This window comes from Hemitrygon akajei, chromosome 16, assembly GCF_048418815.1.
Source record: "Hemitrygon akajei chromosome 16, sHemAka1.3, whole genome shotgun sequence".
In the NCBI taxonomy this organism is placed as follows: domain Eukaryota; kingdom Metazoa; phylum Chordata; class Chondrichthyes; order Myliobatiformes; family Dasyatidae; genus Hemitrygon; species Hemitrygon akajei.
Window position 1 is genome coordinate 76,458,804 of NC_133139.1, and position 26,706 is coordinate 76,485,509.

The 26,706-nt window shown below is 43.6% G+C and overlaps 1 protein-coding gene across 6 annotated transcripts in view; it reads left to right on the forward strand.

The window, feature by feature from the left end:
- The first annotated feature begins 1,119 nt into the window (after nt 1-1,119).
- The window catches only part of LOC140740200 (GEM-interacting protein-like), a 117,778-nt gene continuing 92,191 nt past the window's right edge, over nt 1,120-26,706 (forward strand). For 2 of the 6 annotated variants that reach the window (XM_073069233.1, XM_073069236.1), the window contains exons 1-2: nt 4,758-5,458; nt 13,853-13,999. In XM_073069233.1, coding sequence (XP_072925334.1) covers nt 5,230-5,458; nt 13,853-13,999 — 376 coding nt within the window. In that variant the 5' untranslated portion in view covers nt 4,758-5,229. Of the gene's footprint in view, nt 1,343-4,757; nt 5,459-5,666; nt 5,686-13,852; nt 14,000-15,654; nt 15,886-26,706 lie in introns of those variants that run through there. The other 4 variants (XM_073069238.1, XM_073069235.1, XM_073069239.1 and 1 more) reach the window with 4 other exon arrangements.

A 26,706-nucleotide genomic window follows, 5' to 3' on the forward strand; every position in this document is an offset into this window, starting at 1 on the left:
CTTGACCGAAACATAGTGATGGCAATGCTCCCTAATTACCTAAGTCCACTTTCTGGGAAAGACAATTACAATTTAGATTAACGCTGCAATGGAGCAGTAGTAGTTTGGTATTAAGTTACTGCTTCTGAGCCGCAGCGACAGCATTCGATTTTAGTTTGAGAGTTTTAGTTTGTGGCCCTATTGGCCTAGCATTTATTATATTTCCTTTAGTTCCTTACAGGTCTTATTAAACATCAGTGCCACTCTAACCTCCCTCTGCACTTGGATCGTCATCGAACATTGTGTCAGTACGACTTGACCACTAAAATGGACCCAGCAGAGAGAGAATATCAATGTCAAGATTCTCGATGGTTAGCCTCTGGACTCTTGCAAGGTCCACCTTCCGCAGAACCCCTCTAACTTGTGTTAGAAGGCAAGCATAGCATACAGCTCTCCTATCTTGCTGATTCACCTGAACTGCTGCTGGTGCTTGGCCTTCCCTGGCTATCTTGACACAACCCATGGGTTGATTTGTCCCTAAAGGCACCTCAAGACTGGGGACTGACATGCCTGCCTACCTATTTGGTTCCAGCTCAAGCCCCTGTTGGCGTATCCCCTCCTGTGCCAACTGCTAGTATGAACCTTCCTAGTGTACCAGCTGAATATGCTGACTTTCTTGAGGTCTTCAGTCAGAAGAAGACCCCTGCACACTGGCTATACAACTGAGCCATTGACCTCTGATACTCGTCTCCCTGGAGCTGGCTCTTTCCACTCTCTTGTCCTGAAACGGTGGCTATGGAAGAATACATCAAGGAGGCAATAGCCTTAGGATTTATCCATCTGTCAACATCGTCAGCTAGGGTGAGCTTCTTCTTTGTGAGAAAAAAGGATGGCAAGCTCTATTACTGCATTGATTATTGGCCCCTCGACAACATCACAGTGAAGAACCGCTACCCTCTCCCCCTGCTTGGCCCTCCGCTCGTACATCTCCAAGGGGCAACCATATTCTCCAAGGTAGATCTGTGCAATGCTCTTCACTGGCCACTATGAGTTCCTTGTGATGCCTTTTGGTTTGGCCAATGCCCCTGCTATTTTTCAGTTGCTAGTCAATGATGTGCTACAGGATATGTTGAATCAGTGTGTTTTATGCATTTGGATAACATTTTTATCTATTCCCACTCTCCCCAGGATCATGTCCAGCATTTCCGTAGAGAGACAGCTCCTTGAGAACAGCCTTTATGCCAAGCCAGAGAAGTGTGAGTTCCACAAAGAGAAGGTGTCGTTCTTGGTCTATATCCTCACCCCATCCAGTGTTCAGATAGACCTATGTAAAGATCAGGCCCAAACTCTCTATGGCAAGCAGGTAAGGCGCTTCATGGGATTCGCAAACTTTTATCTCTGCTTCATCAGAAATTTCAGTTCCATTGCAGGCCCCATAAATGCACTCATCATAAAGATCTTTGCAGGATTCCAATGGACATGTGAAGCAGACCAAGCATTCTCAGAACTAAAGTGATGCTTCACCACTGCCCCAGTGCTGCAAAAACCAGACCCACCCAGTCCATTCATCATTGAGGTAGCTACATAGGATGGTGGCATTGGAGCTGTACTTCCCCAAGGTCATCCCTGTGCTTTTCTTTCCTGTTGCTTGACTCCAACTGAGTATAACTACAATGTCAGGAACCAAGAACTTCTGGTTGTCAAGCAGGCTTTAGAGGGAGCAGGGCACCTCTTTCTGGTATGGACAGATCACAAGAACCTCTCCTACATTTGAGATACCAAGAGACTCAACTCCCATCAAGCCTGTTGGGCTCCCTGCTTCACTCAGCTTAATTCCACCCTCACCTATCACCCTGGCAGGAAGAATACTGAGGCTGATGCTCTCTCCCGACAGATCCGTGTGCCTGAGGACAACACTGATTCAGAGCCCATCCTCCTGCACTCATGCATTGCTCCTCCAGTGATATGGGGAATAGAGACAGAGGTGAGGGCTACCTAACAGTTAAACCCAGGTGGGGATACTCCCAACTGGTTGTTTGTCCCTGCCTCTGTGCACCCCAGGTTGCTGCAGTGGAGCAACCCTTCGCATCTGTTTAGCCATCTGGGAATTCAACATGGGCTGGAGTTTATAAAGAGACAATTTTGGTGGCTGTCTATGCTCAAGAACGTCCACGTCTTTGTCTCTGTCTGTTCCATGTATCCAGAATGTCTGCAGTGTGCAGGTCTGCTCTGCCCACTGCCTGTGCCTTATCGCCCCTGGTCTCACCTCTTGGTGGATTTATCACGAGTCTGCCCCTGTCAGATGGAAACACAGTGGAGTATCTGACGGTTGTGGACTGGTTCTCCAAAGCTGCCAATGTCATTGTTCTCCCCAAGCTCCTGTCAGCTCGTGAGACTGCTGGCCTCATGGTTCAGCATGTGTTCAGGATACACAACTTCCCTCAGCATGTAGTGTCTGATTGAGGACCATGGTTCATGTCCTGTTTTTGGAAGGCTTTCTGTTCTCACAGCCAGCTTCTCATCAGGTTTCCAGCCCCAATCTAACAGCCAGACTGACAGAGTAAATAAGGAATTGGACACCCCTGTGCTCCCTTGTCTCTTCCAACTGCATGACCTGGGGCTCTCAACTGGTTTGAGGAGAGATTGTCCACAACAACCTCCAGTCATCCTCCACTGGTATGTCCCCCTTTGAATGCCAGTAGGGATTCCAGCCTCCGCTCCTCCCTCACTGGAGAATGGCATGGGAGGTCCTCCTGCTGAACAATTACAAGCACACCTGGAAATGGGCCAGGGCCAGGGCTTCTCTGCTGCTAACAACGAAACAATGTCTCTGACAGGCTGATTGGCTTCACTGGCAGATGAGGCCTGTCAAGCCAGGGAGGAAGTCTGGCTGGTGTCTAGGGATCTTTCTTTGAAAATTGAGAGTCGTAAATTGGCTCCACGCTACATGGGAGAAGGCTATCAACAGAGTCTGCACCTACTATCATCGATGAAGATTCACCCAATGTTCCATGTTTCCCAGCCCAAGCCAGTGATTTCCATCCCTCTTTTTGTACTAATGTACAAAAGACCTACATTAGTAACCTGTTTTCGCATTACAAAGAGGATTTTTGCTTTTACGAAAATTTTTCCCATATGAAGTAATGGTTCTTCACTTTACGTCATTTCAGCTTAAGAAAGGTTTCATAGGAATGCTCTACCTTTGTAAGGGGGGGAACACCTGTACTACTTATTTATATCAGCCTTTGCACAGTTTGTTGTTAATTGATTCTGTTTATAGTTACTGTTCTATAGATTTGCTGAGTATGCCCGCAGAAGAAGTACCTCAGGGTTGTATGTGGTGACATGTATGTACCCTGATAAATGTACTCCGCTGCAATACATATTGCATTCTGTCAATATGTCTAAATGCACCTTCATGCATTCTCAAAATTTCTGTCTTCTACCGTCATGGCACATATTTTATAACAGGAGAATAATGTTACAGTCATACAACATGGAAACAGACCATTCTGCCCTCCACTTGCGCACTGACTAATGGCAACACATCCACATTAATCCCATCTTCCAGCATTTGCCCTGTAACCTTCAATGCCAAGGCATTTCAAGTAATTTCTATAGATGTCTACACATTTCTACTGATGTACCATGGAGAGCATTCTAACTGGTCGCATCACCATCAGCAACAGAGGGGCCACTGCACAGAATCAGAAAAAGCTGCAGAAAGTTGTAAACTCGGCCAGCTCCATCGTGGGCGGTAGACTCCACAGCATCGAGGACATCTACCAAAGGCGATACCTCAAAAAAGGTTGGCTGCATCCATCATCAAGGGCACCAGGACATGCTGTCTCCTCAATGATCCCATCAAGGGGAGGTACAGGAGCCTAAAGACCCACAAAGTTTCAGGAAAAGCTGCTTCCCCTCCACCATCAGATTTCTGAATGGACAATGAACCATGAACACTCTTTTCTCTCTCTCTTTTTCTTGCACTACTTACTCAGTTTAATGTTTTTACATATACTTCTTATTGTAATTTACAGTGTTTTTATTATGTATTGTACTGCTGCCACAAAACAACAGATTTCACGACATACGCCTGTGGTATTAAACCTAATTTTGATTTGTTTCTGATACTCATCTGGACACTCAGACCCCACTCTCAGGCAGTGCATTTCAGATGCTCACCACTCTCAGGGTGACAAAGGGCAAGAGGTTTACAGGATCCTCTATATCCTCTGATTTTATTTACCCCTGATAAGAGAGAAAGATTCTTGTAGTCTATCCTACCTAAACCCTTCATTTAGCCCCCTTTCTTCAAATGATGTATGTTCTTAGATCTGCAACATAAAATATTTACAGGAGTAGAGTTTGATCCAGTGTTCCCTAGGTTAGACAGCAACACCCTGGAATTGAAGCTTGTGTATTGGGAAATCTTGGGCAATGCTGGAAGATAAGAAGTCTTGCATTTACACATGAACTTTTAAGCAAAGGAACAAAGGTGTGGGGGTGTCGGCTCTTTATCTGTCTCCCAACAAAAGGACAGTAAACTTTATCGAGTAGTTCCTTTGACTCTGCACAATGAAATATGCTATTGTCTTGTGAGGAATTGGGTCGGGAGAGGCTGCATTCGAACTGTAGGGGGCAGAGTGGCTCCAGGAGCATTTTGCGTCGGCTCCAAGTGCAAATACCGAGGACCCACCTTTCCCTTTAAACATTCTTAAAGGCAAAGTAGGATTACACCGTCCCGGATTGGTGAAGAATGCAAGATTATAGCCGTTTCAAAATTGTTTACAGTGAGTCAGATAGCAGGCTGGGGAAGGGACACTGGGGATAAGCAGCGAGAGAGGAAAGCAGTTCCCGGTAGGTGAATCAAAAGTGAGGTTTGAGGTATCTTGGGGAGAGAACTTTGCAAAGCTTTCCAGGTGAATTCAACTTCGCTGGTTCGAGGTTGCACTTTTGTGTTGACAGCCTTATTTACAAATACAAATAAAGAGATATTGACTGAGTCTGCAAAGTTTTATTCCCCTACCACTTACGAAAACCTTTTAAAGAATAATTTAAGATTTAAAAATATTAAATCTGGAGCTCCTGTGAAATGCGTAGGGATTTTACTTAGGGCATTGATTTGGTTGACGAAGTAATCGACGAAGACCTGTAAAGTGCAATAGGTGGATTTCTGGGGACTGGACAATGCTGGATGGAACTGGGAACTGCGCTGTGCATACTTCACGCTGACGACCGCATTTCTGGATGTGTTCCTGCCCCGGACCCTTGCTGCTGACCCGCACCTCTCTTCTGCCTGTGGAACTGCAAGCCATGCTCCGGGGCTTGGGGAGCACGGACAGCACGTCGCAGACTGCTCCGGGGGGTTGGCAGCCGCGTGGACAGAACCCCGGCACTGGGACCCCGCAGCTGACCGACCCCATCCAGGAATTCGCGGACACTCTGGCCCAATTTAAGGACACCCTTCAGGTTGAAGGTAGGCGCTGTCAATTAATGTTTACAATTATCTACAACAGAAGAGTGATGGCGTTATATACCTAGTCACTGTATAACTCTAGGATACAGTATAGATGGAGATAGGTTTGTCGCAGTATAACACTGGAGTTTCGTACTGGTAGGAACGGGTCTGCTGCTATAGAGTACATACAGTATTGGTCGGGACCGGTCTATCGCTGTATAACTCTGCGGTATGGCACTGCTAGGGTGGGTCATTTGCTGTATTTCATTGGGGTATGGTATCGGTGGGGACGGGTCTATTGCTGTATAACACAGAGTGCGATACTGGTGAGGACTGGAAATCGCTGTATAACATAGGGATATGGTACTGATGGGGATGGGTCAGTCGTTGTATAACACGTGTATGGTACTAGAAGGAACAGGTCTGTTAACGTATAACACTGGAGTATTGTACTAGCGGGGATAGGTCTGTAGCTCGACAACACTGGGTATAGGTCTGTACAAAGGTATAGGTCTGTCGCTGTGTAATACAGGGGTACTGTACTGGTGGGCTGGTTTCTCTGTGTAAAACTCCCCTGTACTGTGCTGGTGGAGATTGGTCAGTCGTTGTACAACTCCGGGGTCTGCACTGGTGGAGATGGGCTTCTCTATATATCACCTGAATACTGTGTTGGTGGGGATGGGTCAGTTGTTGAATAATCTGTGCATACAGTACAGGTGGGGACATGCCTACTTGTGGTTGTATAGCACCGGGGTACGCTACCAGAGGGGACTGGTCTGTCATTGTATAACGCTGGTGGGGATGGGTCTGTTTCTGTATAATGCTAGGACACGATGCTAGTGGGGAGAGGACTGTGGATGCAAAACACCAGCGAACTGCACAGGTATGCTGCTATATAATGCCAGGGTATGGTACTAGTAGGCTGAATCTGGATACGAGAAGGGTATAAGAAGGGTAGTTCGATATATAACAGGTATAGTATTGGTCTGGACAGGTATATCACCATATAGTGCCAGGGCATGGTACTGGTGAAGATGGATCTGTATAATGAGGATATACTACTGATGGAGAAGGATGGGTCACTATATGATAGGTACAGCATTGGTGGGGACAGCTCTGTTGCTTTATAACATTGGTGCAAGGTGTTAATGCAATCATTGTATAGAAACATAGAAAATAGGTGCAGGAGTAGGCCATTTGGCCCTTTGAGCCTGCACCGCCATTCAGTATGATCATGGCTGATCATCCCTCAGAACCCTGTACCTGCTTTCTCTCCATACCCACTGATCCCTTTAGCCACAAGGGCCATATCTAACTTCCTCTTAAATATAGCCAATGAACTGGCCTCAACTGTTTCCTGTGGCAGAGAATTCCACAGATTCACCACTCTCTGTGTGAAGAAGTTTTTCCTCATCTCGGTCCTAAAAGGCTTCCCCTTTATCCTTAAACTGTGACCCCTCGTTCTGGACTTCCCCAACATCAGAAATGATCTTTCTGCATCTAGCCTGTCCAATCCCTTTAGAATTTTATATGTTTCAATAAGATCCCCCCTCAATCTTCTAAATTCCAGTGAGTGTAAGCCTAGTCGATCCAGTCTTTCTTCATATGAAAGTCCTGCCATCCCAGGAATCAATCTGGTGAACCTTCTCTGTACTCCCTCTATGGCAAGAATGTCTTTCCTCAGATTAGGGGACCAAAACTGCACACAATATTCTAGGTGCGGTCTCACCAAGGCCTTGTACAACTGCAGTAGAACCTCCCTGCTCCTGTACTCAAATCCTGTATAACTGGTGTACAGTACCAGTTAGGATGGATTGCCACTGTAACAGTGGAGTGCAGTGCGGTCTGACTCTGAATGCCAGTGGAGTACAGTACTGGTGGGAACTGGTCCTTCTCTGTATAACACTGGTTTGGAAAAGGCAGGGACAGGTTCAAATGGTTCAATTTAATATGAAATATATACAGCATACAGCATGAAATTCTTACTCTTCTCAGAGACATCCACGAAACCCCAAAGAATGAATGGTAGGAACTTCAGAACCGCAAAGCCCATGCACAAGGAGCAGCAGGAGCATTGACCCTCCCCCACGCGCCAGTAAAAGCACACTACCCCCCCCCCACCCACCAATCATGCAAACAGTAACAAGATTCCCATTTACAGCCTTGGTTTGTATGGCTCTCTCACTCTCAGTACAAACTGACCTGCAGCACTGTGGGTACTCCAAAGTAGTGGAGAACAGATGTGACAGATACAATTGTATTGACTTTATTTCTTACATCCTTCACATACATGAAGAGTAAAAATCTTTACATTACATTTCCATCTAAATGTGCCATGTGCAATCATTGTAATTTATAATACAGGTCCACAATCCCTTATCCAAAATTCTGAAATCCAAAAAGCTCTGAAAACTGAAGTTTATTTATAATAAAGAGAACAGACAATGTAATATAAAGTACACCTAAGTCAGCACGAGTTAATCAGTCTGATGGCCTGGTGGAAGAAGCTGTCCCGAAGCCTGTTGGTCCTGGCTTTTATGCTGCGGTACCACTTCCCAGATGGTGGCAGCTGGAATAGATTGTGGTTGGGATGACTTGGGTCCCCAATGATCCTATAGGCCCTTTTAACACACCTGTCCTTGTAAATGTCCTGAATGATGGGAAGCTTGCAACTACAAATGCACTGGGCTGCCAGCACCACTCTCTGCAGAATCCTGCGATTGAGGGAAGTACAGCTCCCATACCAGGCAGTGATGCAGCCAGTCAGGATCAGTCAAATCTGTTCCTAGGTACACTTGAGTAAATTTGATCTTGGAGCGTAGAGTTTATTGCTGTGTAAGACTGGGATATATTCTTCTTGGGTACAGATCTGCCACTGTATAACTGTATGGAGCTGTTATTAAATTCCTGTGGGTACAGGAATGTCACTGCATTGTTACACAGTGATAACTGCCTGGACTACATTCTGTAGTAAACAGTAACTGACCATGAATCATTAGGACAGCATGTACTGCTGGATTATGCAATCCATCAATGCTGTATCAATGTGGTATGCAGTGACAGAAACTAAAGAAATACCGATAAATGTTGGATTAATCTATTCAGCCCCTTGTGTGTTCCACCATTGAATATATCATAACTGATATTTCCCCTTGGTGCTGTATTCCTGTACTAGACATTGATTTGTTTAATATCAATAAATTTACTTTTTGGGTAGAGAATTTGACTCGCTATACTCTGGGTGAAGAACTGTCTCCTCATCTTTTTCCAGTGTCTGAGTGTAAATCCTCCTTGGTTTTGTCTGAAATTTCAAGGTCAGTGTGGTACATGGCCACACACTTGGACACCGGAGCTCTTCCCCCTGCTTCCCTCGTCCAGCTCCTGACCTTCAGCTCTATTCCCAGCCTCTGGCTCTGGGTGCACGCCCGTGCCACGTTCCCGCCACTGAATCCAGCCACAGACATGCATTGTTCGTGCTACAAACCGCAAACTTGCCAATGTTACCACTATCACTGATGACCATTGGACTGACCACCCATTCTGCACTATTACCCCCATTAACCTAGCCCCAGAACACCAGCGTCAGCAAAGTTACCAGAGGAAGGTCAATACCAAAGCACCTGAGGACCCCGCAAAGTTACCTCTTTTCCTACAGGAGTCAGCAGGCAAGCTTACAGTATACTCCCTGGCCAAGGAGTGTCTGCATGGAAAGGCTGCCCTGAAGTCTACCTTGAAGAAACTTGAAGCTCATCTATCAAGAAGGAGCAGGACTGTTGTGGTGAGAAAGATGGTGGAGCTGGTCAGTGGTAAAGACACAGTGTTCCTGGTTGGAGCTTCCAGCCTTACTAAAGGGAAAAGCAGCATCTGTACAGCTGCCTGAAGGGAGGTATCCAGCAGTAAAAACTATGAATGGAAAGAAGACAGGAGGCTCGGCATTACACTGACAGCCAAGAAGTACACTGTCGAGGCCCTCTGCTGTCCACCCCACACAGGGTGGTCAAGGTTTGTTTGAAGTAATGTCCTTAACCCTAGCTCCGTCCTTGACGGCAGTGCACTTCACTGCATTCCGTGGTATCCCGTCTGCCGCTCCTGACTAAGAATTCACCGAGGCCACGTCCCAACTAAAAATTAACAGGGTCTACGGGCCAGGTGGTGTACACTGTGATGTTCTAAAGCCTGGTGGTGAAAAGCTTCATTCACAGATTCACAATCCTATTATTCGCATCTGGGATGAGAAGAATATGCCGGTGATCAGAGATGCTGCCCTCGTGATTGCCATCGAGAAAGGCGTACCACAACCAGCATCTGGACTTCGACCCTGACTTCAGGTTATGTTTGTGTGGAGTTTGCATATTCTCACTGCCACCTCCTACATCCCAAAGACCTATAGGTTGGTAGGATAATTAGTTGCTGTAAACTGCTCCTAATTTTCTTGGTGAGTGGTAGAATTCATGGGGAGGCACAAGTTGATGGGAAAACAGGGGTACAGTATGAAGCTGGTGTTGTTGGGCACGTTATTGTCAGAGGGCACATAATGGGCCGAAGAGCTTGTCTCCTTGCTGTGTGTGACTGTCATAACTACTGAGGGGTCTCCCTAGTCAAAGTCCTTCTCAACTACGTCCCAGTGACTGAGATGCTGCTCCCTAGATCACAGGATGGATTCCATTTATGACAGGACATTGTGGACTTGGCTTGATTTTCACCATGTGACAACGCCAAGAGTCATACAAGGAGCAGCACCACGGACCACACCCCTCACTGAAGACTTTGACCTCATCACCCGGGTGGGAGCTGTGAAACCCCCTCCTCAAATTCACCGTAATCTTATATGTCAGCATGCGTGCACGGTTACTGACCAATGGGTCTGCAACAGAGTGAAGAATGTTGTCAACAAAGCTGAATCCGAATCAGGTTTATAATCACAGATGTATGAAATTTGTTGTTTTGCAGCAGCAATACGGTGCAATGCATGTAACAAAACTATAAATTACAATCAGGAATATAAACAAATAAATAGTGCAAAAAAGGAGCAAATTCGATAAGGTAGTGTTTGTAGATTCAGCAATCTGATGGTTCTGGGGATGAAACTGGTCCTTAAATGATGAGTGTGTGTCTTCAGACCTCTGAACCTCCTCCTTGACGGTAGTAATGAGAAGAGGGCATGTCCAGGATAGTGGGAGTCCTTAGTGATGGATGCTGCCTTTTTTCAGGCATCGCCTTTTGAAGATATTCTCGATATTGGAAAGGCTAGTGTCCATGATGGAGTTGGCTGAATTTTCAACCTCTGCAACATTTTATGATCCTGCCCCCCCCCCCCAGACCAGTTAGAATACTCTCTGTGGCACATCTGTACAAATTTGCTCAAGCCTTCGATGACAAACCAGATCTCCTCAACTCCTCAAGAAATATAGCCCCTGGCAAGCCTTCTTCATAATTGCATCAATGTGTTGGGCCCAGGATAGACCTTCAGAGGTGTTGACACCCAAGAACTTGAAAATGCTCACACTTTCCAATGCTGATCCTTCGATGAGCACTGGTGTGTGTTTCCCTGACTTCTCCTTCCTGAAGTCCGCAATCAATTCCTCGGTCTTATTGACATTGAGTGCAAGGTTGGTGATGCAACACCAGTCAACCAGGCATCATCTCACTATCTCACTCTATCTCACTCCCCTACATCACCTCATCACAATCTAAGACTCTGCCAGCAACAGTTGTGTCATCAGCTAATTTATAGACGGCCTTTGCGCTGTGCCTAACCACGCAGTCATGGGTGTACAGAGAGTACAGCAGTGAGCTAAACGAGCATGCATTCCTGAGATGCACCTGCGTTAATTGTCAGCAAGGAGGAGATGTTATTTATGATGCACACTGATTGTGGTCTCCTGATGAGGAGGTATGGAAGCCTGGGTTTTGAAGCTTATTGATAAATACTGAGGGGGTGATGGAATTCAAATTAGAATTGAAAGGCTTGTCATATGAAGAGTGTTTGATGGCTCGGGGTCTGTATTCACTAGAATTCAGAAGAGTGAGAGGTGACCTCATTGAAACCAATTGAATGGTAAAAGGCTTAGATAGAGTGGATGTGGAGAGGATATTTCCTATGGTGGGAGAGTTTAAGACCAAAGGACACAGCATCAGAATAGAGGGGTGTCCTTTTAGAACAGTACAAAGGAGGTATTTTTTTGCTGGAGAGTGGTGAATCTGTGGAATTCTTTGCCACAGGCAGCTGTGGGGGCCAAGTCTTCATGTATTGATAGATAGACAGACATACTTTATTGATCCCGAGGGAAATTGGGTTTCGTTACAGCTGCACCAACCAAGAATAGTGAAGAAATATAGTAATATAAAACCATAAATAATTAAATAATAATAAGTTAATCATGCCAAGTGGAAATAAGTCCAGGACCAGCCTATTGTCACAGGGTGTCTGACACTCCGAGGGAAGAGTTGGAAACTTTGATGGCCACAATTAGGAATGACTTCCTATGACACTCAGTGTTACATCTCGGTGGAATGAGTCTGTGGCTGAATGTACTCCTGTGCCTAACCAGTACATTATAGAGTGGATGGGAGTCATTGTCCAAGATGGCATGCAACTTGGACAGCATCCTCTTTTCAGACACCATCGTCAGAGAGTCCAGTTCCACCCCCACAACATGACTGGCCTTACGAATAAGTTTGTTGATTCTGTTGGTGTCTGCTACCCTCAGCCTGATAGATTCTTGATTGGTCAGAGCATGAAGGGAATAGTGGAGAAGGCAGGCAAAATGGCAGAGCAGACTCAATGGACCAAGTGGTCTAATTCTGTTCTGAAATCTTATGATGGTGTTGAATGCTGAGCTGTAATCAATAAGAAGCAGCCTGATGCAGGTACTGCTGTTGTCCAGGTGATCCAAGCTGAGTGAGTATAGATCTATGACAATGGTAGACAAATTGCAGTGAAGTCATAGTCCCAATGCTTTTTACATCTTTTTCTCCATATTCTCCACCTTGCCTCCAACAAATTGCCTGAGGAGTGGAGCAAGTACACATGAAATGTTGGGAAACTATTCAACCTATGGCAACTGCAGACAGAACCCCAGTTGCCCAAACATGGGTAGTTAAGTTGCAGTATCCAGGTGACATTTGTGTTTAAATATACTGGAGGCTGAACTTATCCTCTGCAGAAAATGAAAGGACGGGCCTGTCAACCTCTACAAGACAATCCTCTCTCAACTTGACCCCATTTTACAACACTGCTGTCCAACAATATCAGCAAAAACATGGATAACATTGACCAACTCTCTTACCTTGGGTGCACCATTCAGCAAAAGACAGACATACAAGATTATATTTATCATTGCCTTCAAGATCCCAGCACAACTTTTAGCTAATTGTAGAGAGAGGGATTTCAAGATGAAGAGCTTAGATTGCAGAATTCATGGTCAACCAGGCAGCGGTGATTCCTGCCTTCCTGCTTCTGAGACCTAGACTTGCTATGGCCCATGACTCAAGACACTGGAAAGAGACCACCAAAGCTGTTTTTGCAACATCCTCCAAGTTCACTGAAAGGATAAGCAAAGCAGTGCCAGTGGCTTCCCATGGACCAACATCTCCTCGTTACAGTTAGTCAACTTGCTTGCCTGGTGTCATTCATATGCCTAACACCAGAATCTGTTCGAAGCTTTTTCATGGAAGAGATTATCAGACAGACAAGGGAAAATGTTTAAAGGTGTGCTCTAAGCTTCATTGAAAAATGTACAATTTTCACTGGCTGTTAGGAATCCCTGGTTCAACACCACTCAGAATTAGGAAGGAGCTTTTGGATTGGTGTCAAAAACCTCAACCCTATGTGCTGAGAACATAGAGGCCTGGCAAAGACTACCCAATACCCACCCTGTCTGTGCAAGAAACTGCAGTTCCCACGCTTGCATTTCATTTGAGAACCCACAGAATAGAAAGTAGCTTACCCTCATTTCTATTGGACTACAAGTTCTAGCCTTTTCATTGTCAGTGACTGCAGGATAATTTGTCCATTTTCTCCTTTGTTCTTAGATGGTGAATTATAATCACTTACTTTTTTAAAACTGTTGTAAAAATGTATGCAGTATTGAAGATAACAAAGACCTCCCCCCCCCACACCTGATTCTCTCCTCTCCCCCATGAAAGCTGTAAGATCTGCAAGCTGCACTTTGCCACTGATCTTCCTGTAGACATCCTCCCCAGATGTGTCAGGATGTGGTCAGCGGTCTCTTTGTTACTCACGTTGTTATTATTCGTCTGCTTCACCCATTCGCTCACCTAAACCCTCCCACTGCCATCAGCCCCATCATGATGCAGGATGCAATCTCAGTGACCCAAATGCCTCCTTTATCCTTCCGCCCACCCCGCAGCAGCCACCCAGTAACCTCTGGTTATTACTTTCTCCTTCAGCAGATGTTCCAGTGCAGCCTGAGCTGCTTCAGGAGCGCCTGATGGCAATGACATTGGCTCTGGAGCTCGTCATCGATCACTATCCGTCACTGAATCCGAACAACATCCTCCTAGAGACTGCAGCCATGATGGTGAATATGGTGCAGGGTAAGAACTCTTAACTGCTAGTGAGCTCCATGTGGAGTCAATACCTGGAGAACGAGCCCATGCAGGTTTTCGTCTCCCAGTCAGAGGCAAATGAACTGACGACTCCGGATAACTGGCTGTGTAATTTTAATTTGTCACTGGTTAATTCTAACTTTCTTGCTCTTATGGAAATGGGGATTTAATCCCCACACTGAGGACCTGCTTGCACTATCTAGGCTGCTACAACTCATCATGATGCAAAAAAAGAACTGCAAGTATTGGAGAAATGAAGTAAAAATTAGAAATGCTAAACACTCAGTGGGTCAAGCAGCATCTATGGAGACAGAAACACAAGTCCCGTTTCAAGTCAATGATGAAAGAACTTGTGTGATATCTTGGATTTGAAACCCTACTTTTCTTCCTCTCACCACAGATGTTGCCTCAGTCTTTTCAGCATATTTTAATAATTTTTCTTGCTATAGAGGGAGTCTACATTCATCATTAGTGATAAATGATAGTCCAATGTTTGGTCCTGCTGTTGAGAACAATCTAAAACAGCCCAAGGCATTGGTGGAGAAATTGGAGGAGTGTTTTCAATGCTTCCTTGGCCTCAACTAACATTAGCAATAACAGATAATCTGATCACTTTTTGCCCGTGTCTATTTTGTATCCAAAGTCATGCTAAGTGAGCATCATTTTGCTCTTCATTACAATGGGAGTTATGGTTGAAATTTGGGAGATTTTGTTATGGTACTGTACTGACTCAGTTTGGTCTCTAGGATGTAGCAGTGTTAAAGGACATTCAGAGTTGATTCACCAAGCTAGTTCCTGGGATCAATAAGTTTCAATAGGTACCTATAATGTCAGAGAAATGTACACAATGTACTGTACATCCTGAAATGCTTTTTTTTTCACGAACATCCATGAAAATAGGAGTGCCCCAAAGAATCAATGACAGTTAAATTTTAGAACCCCAAAGACCCCCCCCAGCTCCCCCTCCCATGCTTAAGCAGCAGCAAGGCAGTGACTCCCGTTCCCCCCCCCCCCCACCAGCAAAAAAAAGCATTGGCACCCTCCACCGAGCACTCAAGCATGCACCAAAACATCAATAAGGACACAGACTTGCAGTACCCCAAAGACTACTCATTTACCCGGTAATTCAACAACCCACAGGCTCTCTTTCCCCCAATAAGGGGAAAAGAGGTGTCCATGTTTCACAGCAAGAGGGGAGACATAACAAGCAACTCGCCAATTTATAGTGTTAAAAGGATCAGCAGTTGTTCTGTCAAAATAGACTAAACATGTTGGGTTTATAGAAGGATGAGGGGTGACCCTGTATGATCCTTGACAGGGTAGATGCTGAGATACTTTACTTCCTCTAGTGAGAGAGTTGAGAACCAGGGCTGAATCATCCATCCCCACTGCAAGGTGGTCTAGAAGAAAGTTTTCAGTGCAAAGGTTTTCCAGACTTGCAGAAGACTAGAGTGCACACTGTTCTGGCCTGAACACCCCACCTACTCAATTGATAGCAGCCTGCAGTTTTTTGAACCGGAAGAACCCAGGTTAGTTTAAACCAAAGACTCTGCAGTGGGTAAATTCTTGCAGGCGTTGAGAAGGAGGAAGTGCACTAGCTTTGCAGATTCGCTGATGTCACAGATCCTGATGAGACGGTGCAGCTGCCCTGAAGCACCCGGTATACATTGGGCTAGTGTGCCCGCGTACCATCAGCCGCTGACAACCCGGCATCGATGCCCAGCAAGGGAGTTAAAGGAGCACGATCCGTGAGCCCCTCTTGTCACTTCTACCCTTGTATTACGGCTCCTGTATTGAATGCAGAGGGCTGCTGACAATTGAGACGTTGGAATCGACATCGGCACACAGAGATATGGAAGCTACAGAGGAGAACGGTAAAGAAAAGCGCCTTCTAATTGTGCTATAACATGGTACATTGTGGGACATTGTAGATGAAGTTTTCAAAAGAGTTTGGTGTGGTTAAAATACAAAATTCCTGTAGACAGTAAACTGGGGCTTTTTTTTCTCTCAGCCTTTAAGTTCTTGTCTCCATTTAGGTCGATGCTGACCACATCCTGTGATATTCTTTATGTTCTTAGAACAACTGTCTCAACTGGATCACTACTCACTGCAAGCTTTATTGCTAATTCAAGTAAAAATTTACCCAGTGTCTTAACTCTCCCCCTTCAAATGGATGACAGGTTGGCTTTTAACAAAACAGCTTATCATGGCAACCTTAGAAGTACATAGTGGGGGAAGGAGGGGTGACTGTAAAAAAAAAATGTGGGGAGCGGATTTGGGACTTCATCAAGCTGCCAACTAGTCAGTTTCTTTTGCTGCTTTTTAATTAATCGTTTGACATTTTAGGGAAGTTGAACTCTTCTTTTTCCTCTCATCGGTCCCCCACCCCCTCTCCCACTAGCATAAGAGTCTCTCCTTGACTTTACGGCCAGGTTGATCCTTAACCTCGGATCTGTGGCATTCCAGGTCAAGGAACCAATGAGAGAAATTCCATATCTCAGCCTCAGCTTCTCTCATGGGACTACGGAGCACAGCTAGTCACAGGCACCACCTGCACCCATTGCAAAGGCTTTAGTGCAGAGAATCATTGAGGAAGGTCGACAGCAGAATCTTTCAGATAGGCAGAGAGTATAATGGAATGTATCTTTGCCTTTCAGGACCTTTCAAAGCGCCTAAATGAAAATTGTTTTTAACTGTTGCAATGTAAGGGACGGTCCATTATAATCCAAGAGATGAATGGCCAGTTAATTTACTTTGGTGAAATTAATTCGATTTAGATATTAGCCAAGACATCCAAAGGCTCATAACGCTTTCTCTTTTGAACAGTGTTGAAATCTTTCATTTCAGTTGGCGAGAATAGGAGAAATCTTAGTTTAATACCTCTTCCAAAAGACAATGTATTGTTTCCACAGTACTGGCTGGGAGCCCCTTCCTCATTTACGTGGCATTTCCCCTAAAGTAAGAGTTCATCCCACTCGCCAACGATGCAAATACTCCTCAGTGTCTCATGGAGTAGATCTTTACTTTACTTTATTGTCACCAAACAATTGATACTAGAGCGTACAATCATCACAGCGATATTTGATTCTGTGCTTCGTGCTCCCTGGAGTACAAATCGAAGCAAATATAATTTAAAAATAAATTATAAATCATAATTAGAAAATAGAAAAGGGAAAGTAAGGTAGTGCAAGTCAGGTCCAGATATTTGGAAGGTACGGCCCAGATCCGGGTCAGGATCTGTTCAGCAGTCTTATCACAGTTGGAAAGAAGCTGTTCCCAAATCTGGCTTTACGAATCTTCAAGCTCCTGAACCTTCTCCTGGAGAGAAGAGGGACAAAAAGTGTGTTGGCTGAGTGGGTCGTGTCCTTGACTATCCTGACAGCACTGCTCCGACAGCGTGCGGTGTAAAGTGAGTCCAAGGATGGAAGATTGGTTTGTGTAATGTGCTGGGCTGTGTTCACGATCTTCTGCAGCTCCTTCCGGTCTTGGACAGGACAACTTCCATACCAGGTTGTGATGCACCCTAGAAGAATGCTTTCTATGGTGCATCTATAAAAATTAGTGAGGGTTTTAGGGGACAGGTCAAATTTCTTCAGCTTTCTCAGGAAGTATAGGCACTGGTGGGCCTTCTTGGCAGTGGACTCTGCTTGGTTAGACCAAGTCAGGTCATTTGTGATCTATCATGAGTAATAATGCTATAACCCACCCACTCCATATCCCTCCTTGAAAGTCACTGACACAAACTTGGATGCAGTCTCCTGAGGTCCTTCCCAGCACCTCATACACTATATGTCACAGACTTTGCATGTCAATTCAGGTGAAGGGTCTCAACTCAAAATGTCGACTGTCCATTTCCCTCCAAGGATGCTGCTTGACTCTCCGTGTTCCTGAAACACTAGCAATCTTCTTGTCTCTGCCTCAGACACGATATAGTCTTCAAGACTTAATGTCCTTCCTTGCTTGCCTCACAGACTATTGATAGTCCAAATATATAACCCTGTTATTTTTCTCAAACCCAACTGCCTCTCTTTCCTTCCTTCCTTTTTAAGGCTCAGTGTACAGTCAACTCCCAAATGTGTCTTCATCATCTTGTGTTGTTTGGTGCTGAGTTTTGTTCAATCCTGTTCAAATGTTTCATTATGTATAAGATTATAAAAATCTGACTTCCTGTAAGAATGGTCTTCAGCATATTCAGAAGTACTGCCAACATAAAAATCTCACCATTTGAAATAAAAACAGAAAATGCTCCAAGTATTCCCCTGGTCAGGCAGCATCTGTGGAGAAAGGAGGTTTCATTTCAGGTCAAAAGCTCTTACTCAGAAGAGGAAACTGAGAAAATGAAGTTTTACATGGTAGTAAAGGACCTCCTCCCTCAGTTTCTCCCATGGTACTGCTGATAAACACATTGTTATGTTCATTTGCACTGTGACTGCTGTCACAGGTTACCTTGAGAATTATACTGTGGGATAATTAGTTGCTTGTGAAGTGGAGTTAAGATACCCTTCAGTTCCCTAGGTCTGAGAAACAACTGTACCATAGCAACAAGCAACCCACCCGCTTAAGTAGAAAAATTCTCCAGAATTTCCCCAAGCGATTTTGAGGAAGTTCAAGAGATAAGAGCTGAAGAAGCATGAGTGTGTGTGAATTTACGTACTTTGTGGAGTTTAATTACATATAGATGCATTCTACCAACATAAGTCAGTTGTTGTGTAGGTATTAGTGTGTGGAAGGGGGATTTCAATCCACTGTGCGTGAGAATAAGCAAGTGAAAATCAAAAAAGAAACTTCAGACATAGCAAATCTGAAATAATTTACAGATTATGGTGAAACATTCAGCAGACTAGCCAGCATTTGTTGGGAAAGAAACAATTAACATTTCTGGTATGATAATTCTGATGAGAAACCTTGGATCTGAACCATTAACACTGTTTATTTCATGGCAGAGTTTTTCAGCATTTTAAGTTTTTATATCAAATTATTGTTGTTATTCTTGCGATGAATGGAAAATATCGAGTTAGCAGTTTGCAATGGTAATGGTTCAGAGATGTGATGGAAAAACTCTGACAACGGGAAGCTGGATTGGTTTTAAAAAAACAATACTTTTTTATTGTAGATATATCATAGATTTTAAAAATTTATATCATTAGAACATACTTATTTCGCTTTTCAACAAAAGAGGCTGAAATATTAGATCAAAGGAAAGAGGTTTTAAAGTTGTCAGTCAGAACATTGTCTCAGGATTGAGGGTTCATTTTGAATCCAGCAAAGGAGGACCAAGGTATAATGAGGAAATGGAATGTAGGATTTGGGACTATAAAAACAATTTGTAAAACTTGTTTTGGATGTGTAGAGAGGAAAATACTAGCAAAGAAAGCAACTCCTTTACAGGCTGAGACAGGAGATATGTTAAGGAATGAGGAAATGGCAGAGAAGTTAAGAAATATTTTATGAATTCCTTCAGGGAAGGCATGGATAATATCTCCTAAAAACTGTGGAGTGCAGCAGGTCTATAGAGAATGAGGAGGTGGAAGAAACTGCTACTAGTAAAAACAGACTGAGGAAGTTAATGGGACTGAAAGCTGATCTTGCATCTCAAGGCTTGAAGGAGGTAGCAGTGAAGGTTGTAAATCACTGGCTGTTGTCCTCCGAAATTAGATTCCAGAACAGTGCCAGAAATTTGAAGTAGGGTAAACATAACCCATTATTTAGGAATGGAGAATGAGAAAGCTGAGAAAAGAAAGAGAAGACTGTGAGCTACAGACCAGTTAGCCCGTCAGCAGCAGAGATAAATGTTATTAAATAACTACAGACAGATCAATTAGAATATAAAAATAGGACTTTGCAGTGTCAATGTGAAAGTGTATAAACTGTAAACATGGTTCAAGTGGACTTCAGTAAGCCTGTTAAAAGGTCTTGTGTAGGCTAGCTCAGAAGACACTAATGGGTCCAAAGGATATTGGCAAACGGGATACAAAAATGGCTTGATGATAGGAGGCAGAGGGTAGTGCTGGATGAGTGCATTGACAACTGGAAGTTTGTAACAAGTGGTGTACTGCAGGGACTAATGTATACTATGTATGATTAGAAAGCTAGCAGAGTACTTAAAAATTGTTGGAGGCAGCAAAGTTCAAAGTAAATTTATTATCAGTACATATATATCACCATACACAAGCCTGAGATTCACTTACCTGCAGGCATTCACAGTAAATCCAAGAAACACAATAGACTCAATGAAAGACTGCAAATAAAAAAATAATAAAAGAATAAAGAAATAAACCATAAATATCAAGAACATGAGATGCAGAGTCCTTGAAAATGAGTTCATAGGTTGTGGGAACGGTTTGGTGATACGACAAGTGAAGTTCTGTGAAGTTATCCCCATTAGTTCGAGAGCCTGATGGTGGAGGGATAATAACTGTTCATAAACCTGATAATGTGGGTCCTGAGGCTCCTGTACCTCCTTTCTGGTGGCAGCAGTGAGAAGAGTTTGTGGGACCTTGTGCAGAATGGGAGCATGTGGGATTAAGTACAGATAAGTGTGAGGTAATGCACTTCAGGGAATCAAGTTCTGGTAGGAAATGTAGAGAAAATGGTAGGGGTCTTGGGACTGCTGATGTACAGGGGAGCTTTAGGGTGCAAGACCATAGTTCCCTGAAAGTAGTGACAAGAGACCTACAGGGTAGTGAAAAATGTATTCAATATACATGCCTTCACAGGCTGGTGCATTAAGAATAAGAGTGGGGACATCATTTTGCAGCTGAGCAAAACATTGCTTAGACTGTATTGTGTAGTTCTGGTCACCACATTACAATGTAGAAGCAATTGAAAGAGTGGAGAGGAGATACACCAGGATGTTACCCAGAATGGAGGGCTCTATTATAAAAGAGATTGGATGGGTTGGGTTTATTCTCACTGGAATATGGGAGGCTGGGGATGACTCTATCGAGTTTTATAAAATCATGGAGCCACAGATAGGATTTCCTCCAGGTCAAGGAAATCTAGAATTAGTGGGCACAATTTTCTGATAAGAGGGGAGAACCTGAGAGATAAGATTTTCAGACAGAGACTGGTGGTTAACTGGAATGAGCTGCCAGAGGAGGTGATGTAGGCAGATACAATTGCAATGTTTAAGAGCTATTTGGGCAGGTATATGGATAGGAAGGATGTAGAGGGATGCAAACAAATAGGATTAGAACAGATGGGTAGCCTGGTTGGCAAGGATGAGGTGGACCAAAGGGCCTTTATCTCTGTTGCATGATTCTGTGAATCTAACTTCAATGTGATATTGACAAACTAAGTGAATGTGGAAGATGTAAAGTCATTCAGCGATGGAAGAAATAGAAAAACAGTAGTTTTATATGATGAGAGGCTGCAAATTATTGGTGTTCAGAGGGATCTGGCTGAATTCAAATTTGATTCACTGAAAATGAACATGAAGCTACAATCAGAAATCTGAAATGCAAACAGTGCCTTGATCCTTTTTTTTGGAATTTGAATGAAATAGTAACATCATGCAAATGTTTCTGTAAGAAGAACATATGGGGCAAGTGATACCATACCTGGAATATTCCATACACATCTAGTCTCCTCACATGAAGAAGGATATCCTGAAAATCAAAGGAAGATTCACCAGAATAATTTGTATGGGACTTGTACTCTCCAAACCAAGCCTGCACTCTCTCTTGTTCTAACTGAAACATACTAAATTCTTATGGGGCTGAACAGGGTAGATGGCTGGAGTGTCTAGAGCTAAGGGTTGTAATCACAAAGCAAACAGTTGGTCAGCTGGAACTAAAAGAAGAAATCTCTTCACCTAAATGACAATGATTTGTCAGAATTCTTTGCAGACTCACTTACAGGGTCCGTTCAGAGTGCAGATCAACCAATAGATTAAAAGAACAAAGTTTTGGGAAGATGGCATGAGGTGAAAGATCAGCCATGATTTTATTAAAAGGCAGAAAGGGCAGTTGGCTTACTCCTCTTTCATGTGCTTCTATGTTAATGTGCTCAGTATATCTACGGCCACTGGCTGACTTTATACTACAAGCCTGCACTATTGCTAGTCTGTCTGGCTCTTGCTTTGAAACCTTTAAGAAAAAGAGCAGAAGAATGGAGCTGCAGTTATGGGTTAGTCCCAAACCACGATGGAGGTAAATCTGCTGGGAAGTTTGATTGGGATGTTCCAACAGGGGAACAGAAATGAGTACTGCACTAAGTTTATTTTATTCTCCAAGTTGAGATGCCTCTGGCAACACAGGCATTTCTTGTCCTTTTTTATTGCCATTTTTCCTGAGGAGCCAGTTAACAGCTGAGCATACTGGTGCCTTTAAGCCACATTTAAAAAAAACAGGCAAGGGTGACAGGTTTCCTTCTGTGAAGGTTATTGATAACCAGGTAGAGTTTTGTATAGTTTCATAGTCAGAATAAGTTATTCAAATTTATTTTAATTTGGGTTAATTTATTAATGAATTTAAATTCCCTGGCTGCCAGGTTGGGATCAATGGGTCAGGCCTCTGAATGCTAAGCTGGTCATTTAGCCACTCACTCCTGTACTAGCATTGAACTCTGCAGCTACTCTGTACCTCCATGAGTGGAAGAAATGAGAACGCCCAAGTGGAGACCTGACAGACTTTTATAAAATGATGAGAGGCATAGATAAATATGGTAGACAGAATCTTTCCTCAGGGTAGATATGTGAAGTACTAGAGGCAGTCCATTTCAGGTGAGGGGGGCAAGTTTAAAGGAAAGATGTTGGCCATGTTTTTTTTCTCAGAGAGTGATAGGTGTCTGGAACGTGCTGTCAGAGAGACAGTGGTGGAAACAGATATGTCTGTGCATTTAAGAGGCTGTTAGGTAATGGAGGGATCTATTGTAGATCATATGCAAGTAGAAGAGTAATTTGGCATCCTGTTCAGCACAGACATGGTGGGCCGTGGGGCCTGTTCCTCTGCTGGACTGTTCTGTGTAGCTAATCTGCCACAACCTGGAGGAAGTGAACGGGGTTTGGATTGTACTTTAATACTAGGAATGCATTGATACCTGTTGAGAGGGAGGAATACAGGTTTTATTTCTTCTCTGGCAGAGGAGAGACAGAAGTTCAAAGTAAATTTATTATCAAAGTACATATATGTCACCATATACAACCTTGAGATTTGTTTTCTTGTGCATACACAGTAAATCCAAGCTGCGTAATAGAATCAATTAAAGAGTGCACCCAACAGGATGGACGGATGACCAATGTGCAAAAGACTCTGCAAATACAGTACAAAAGAGAAATATGTGTAAATATTGAGAACATGAGATGAAGAGCCCTTGAAACTGAGTCCATACTTGTGAGGATATTTCACTGATGAGAGAGTGATGTTAAAGTTATCTCCTCTAGTTAGCTGAAGGATAATAACTGTTCCTGAACCTGGTGGTGTGGGTCCTGATGTTCTTGTACCACCTCCCTGATGGCAGCAGAAGGAAGAGAGCATGATCTAGATGGTGGGGTCCCTGATGATGGATGCTGTGCTCAATAGTGGGGAGAGCTTTACCCATGATGGACTGGGCTGTATCCGCTACTTTTTGTAAGCTTTTCTCTTCAAGAACATTGGTGTTTCCATACCAGGCTGTGATGCAACTAGTCAATATACTCTCCACCGCTCATCTATTGAAGTTTGTCAAGGTTTTAGTTAACATGCCTAATGTGCAAAAAGTAGAGGCACTGATGTGCTTTCTTCACAATGGCACTAGGCTGAATTCATGATTTCTTGTAGCATTTTCCATTCAAGGGCATTGGTGGACAAATGGAGGGTACATTATGGCAGTTTCCAGATGGGATAGGAGGAATCCGGCGAGGTGCAGCAGGTGAGGTGGCCTGCCTATGAGGCTGATGATGAAGAGAGGGCACTGGTGTATACAACAGAGACCAAAGGCAAAGATTTAACTCCCACTTGGTATCTGTTGTTCTGACAAAATCCTCAACAACCTTGCAGTGACCTGGGTTATGAGAGTTAAGCATGTCAAAGTCAAGTTCATTGTCATGTGTGCAAGTTCATGTATGTGCAGATGCACTGAAAATCTTGTAGCAGTGTCATAGGACCAAAAGTCCATTTTAGTGCAAAGTGATCATAATGCTTACTAAAAACTGACCTTTTTTGTTTTAATCGTTTCATTTTCTTGTATAGTTCATGTAAAATAGCACCCGAATGACTGAAAGTTAAGAAAGTCCTGATCAAATTGACTGTTTGTTAGCTGACTCTATATTGCACGTGCAATACTTTCTGTGATGTTTTGCCTCCTCCCACATCTCAGAAACCTCAGAGCTTGGGACTTTCATAGTCTGGCTGCTAAATGTCATATCGACAGGGATTTTTACAGAGGTTTATGTTAACTCAAAGCTCTTGGAGTACCGTTTACTGTTTTTCTTTATGGTGTCATGAAGTTGAATTTTTACACGCAGCATACACTGACGGTAAACATTCCACTGTGGGCAAAGCACTGCCATTTGGGGAGAATCCTTTTGGGTCACAGTCCGAAGCAGGACAGTTGCAATGTACCAGCCAGTAATTTTGATTTGGAGTCCAGTATATCAGCCCATGGTTTGTAGATAGCAATTAATAAACAGCAAGGATCAGCAATATGATTTCTGTGTTGCATCCAGAAGTCTTATTTATGTCTTTTGGTACCTCGATATTACCATGCCCTACTGTTCCTCCATTGGCAAATGCTCAGCCCAAAATACTTGGATCATCCAAAATTCAGCTGCCTGTATCCTAATCTGCAAGTTCCACTCCTACCAGCTTGTTGATCTACATGGGGCAGCACAGTAGCATAGTGGTCAGCACAACGCTTACAGCACTGATGACCGCGGTTCAATTCCCGCCATGAACGCGTAGGGTTCCTCCGGGTGTCTCGATTTCCTACCACAGTCCAAAGACATACTGGTTTGGAGGTTAATTGGTCATTGTAAGTTGTCCCATGATTGGGCTTGGATTAAATCGGGGATTGTGGGGTGGCGCAGCTCGAAGGGCCGGAGCCTACTCCACTCTCTATCTCAATAAAAATAAAGTAAAATAAAATAAACTCCCAGTTATGGAGTGTTTCAATTTTGAAATTCTTGTATATATGTATTGCCTTGCCCCATCCTTTCTCTCATAACCCTCCCAGATGCCTGTGCTTCTTTAATTCTGGCCTTCTCATTATTCATTTGCCCTTTAGAGTCCATGCTTCAAATATCAAAGACCTGAGAGTCATATATCCTTCCCTTAACCTGTTTAACTTTCTCAACCATCATTTCTCGAAGATGTTTTTCTAGTTTGACCAATCTTTTGCTTATCTGCCCAACCATCTCCTTATGTGGCTTGGGGTCAAACTGCATTTGATAACAGTCCTGCGAAGTGTATGGTGACATTTTCTAATGTTAAAAGTGGCATTTAAATGCAAGTTGTTATTGCTATGAGTCATAACTTTTCAGCATTTCTCTAAAAATATGCATCACACCATCACACCAGTAGCTGGGAAAGGTGCTCTCAAGTTTGTATGTAGAAACCAAAGATGTGCACCAGATGATTTGGATGGTGGAGCTGATGTATGCTACTGACTTATGAGGATCTGGTGCAGAAGGAAAGGAGACTCCTGGGACAGATAATATTGAACAACAGGGTGGGCTTGAGGGGTCATATGGCTGACCACTGCTCCTAATTTCCTTTGTGACGCTGGACATGAGGAGATAGCAGAGAACAAATAATGCGACAAATGTTCTGACTAAGAGGAGCCAAATCAGAGCAGGAATCTGGCTTAGATCAGTTACAGAAGCTAAATAAGGTCTTCTCTTTTTTTTTCCTTTAAGGTCCCTCTTCCTCTAGGATCATTGCTTATCAAGGGATTCCATTCATAAAATTTCAGTGTTAGTGGTTGGTGGAACATGTGGTCCAACTTATGCTTAGAAATACCAAGAGAAACAGGCCCTTCTACCCTCTATTGATGCTGCTTGACCTGCTGAGTTCCTCCAGCATTTTGCATGCATTGCTCTGGATTTCCAGCATCTGCAGGTTATCTCTTGTTTAGGATTCTATGCAATGTACTGGTCACACACATAGAATAAACAAGCAAGGCGAGCATTCATTATCAACCTTACACCAGTGAGGACTCACTGACTTCAGGGGTGGAGGGTAACTGGACTCGCAAAGCAACTATCTGTATTGAAATTAACTGAGTGAGTCAGTTTTGAAATACAGTTTCTAGTAAAGAACAATACTTGATTTAAAAAAAATGAACCGAACGTTCATAAACTTTTATCTTGTTTTGTACAACTCATTTAACAGATAGGGAGAGGGTGACTAAGAGTTCAGCAATTAAACATTCCAGTACAGGAACAGGACCTTTAGTCCACAGTATCAGTGCCAAACACAGCACTGAATTAAACTAAGTCTCTTCTGTCTGCATCTGATCCATATGCTTCCATGTTCACATGTCTATCTAAATGCCACTATTGTATCTAACTCCTCTATTCTTCCTGGCTACCTGTACCAGGCAGCTACAGCTCTCTGTACCAAAAAAAAACTTGTCCTGCATATCTCTCTTAAACTGTTCCCCCTCCATTCAGAGTCAGAATTAAGTTTAATATCGCCGGCATATGTCATGAAATTTGTTAACTTAGCGGCAGCAGTGCAATGCCAAAGATGATAATATAGAATAAATAAGTAAATCGA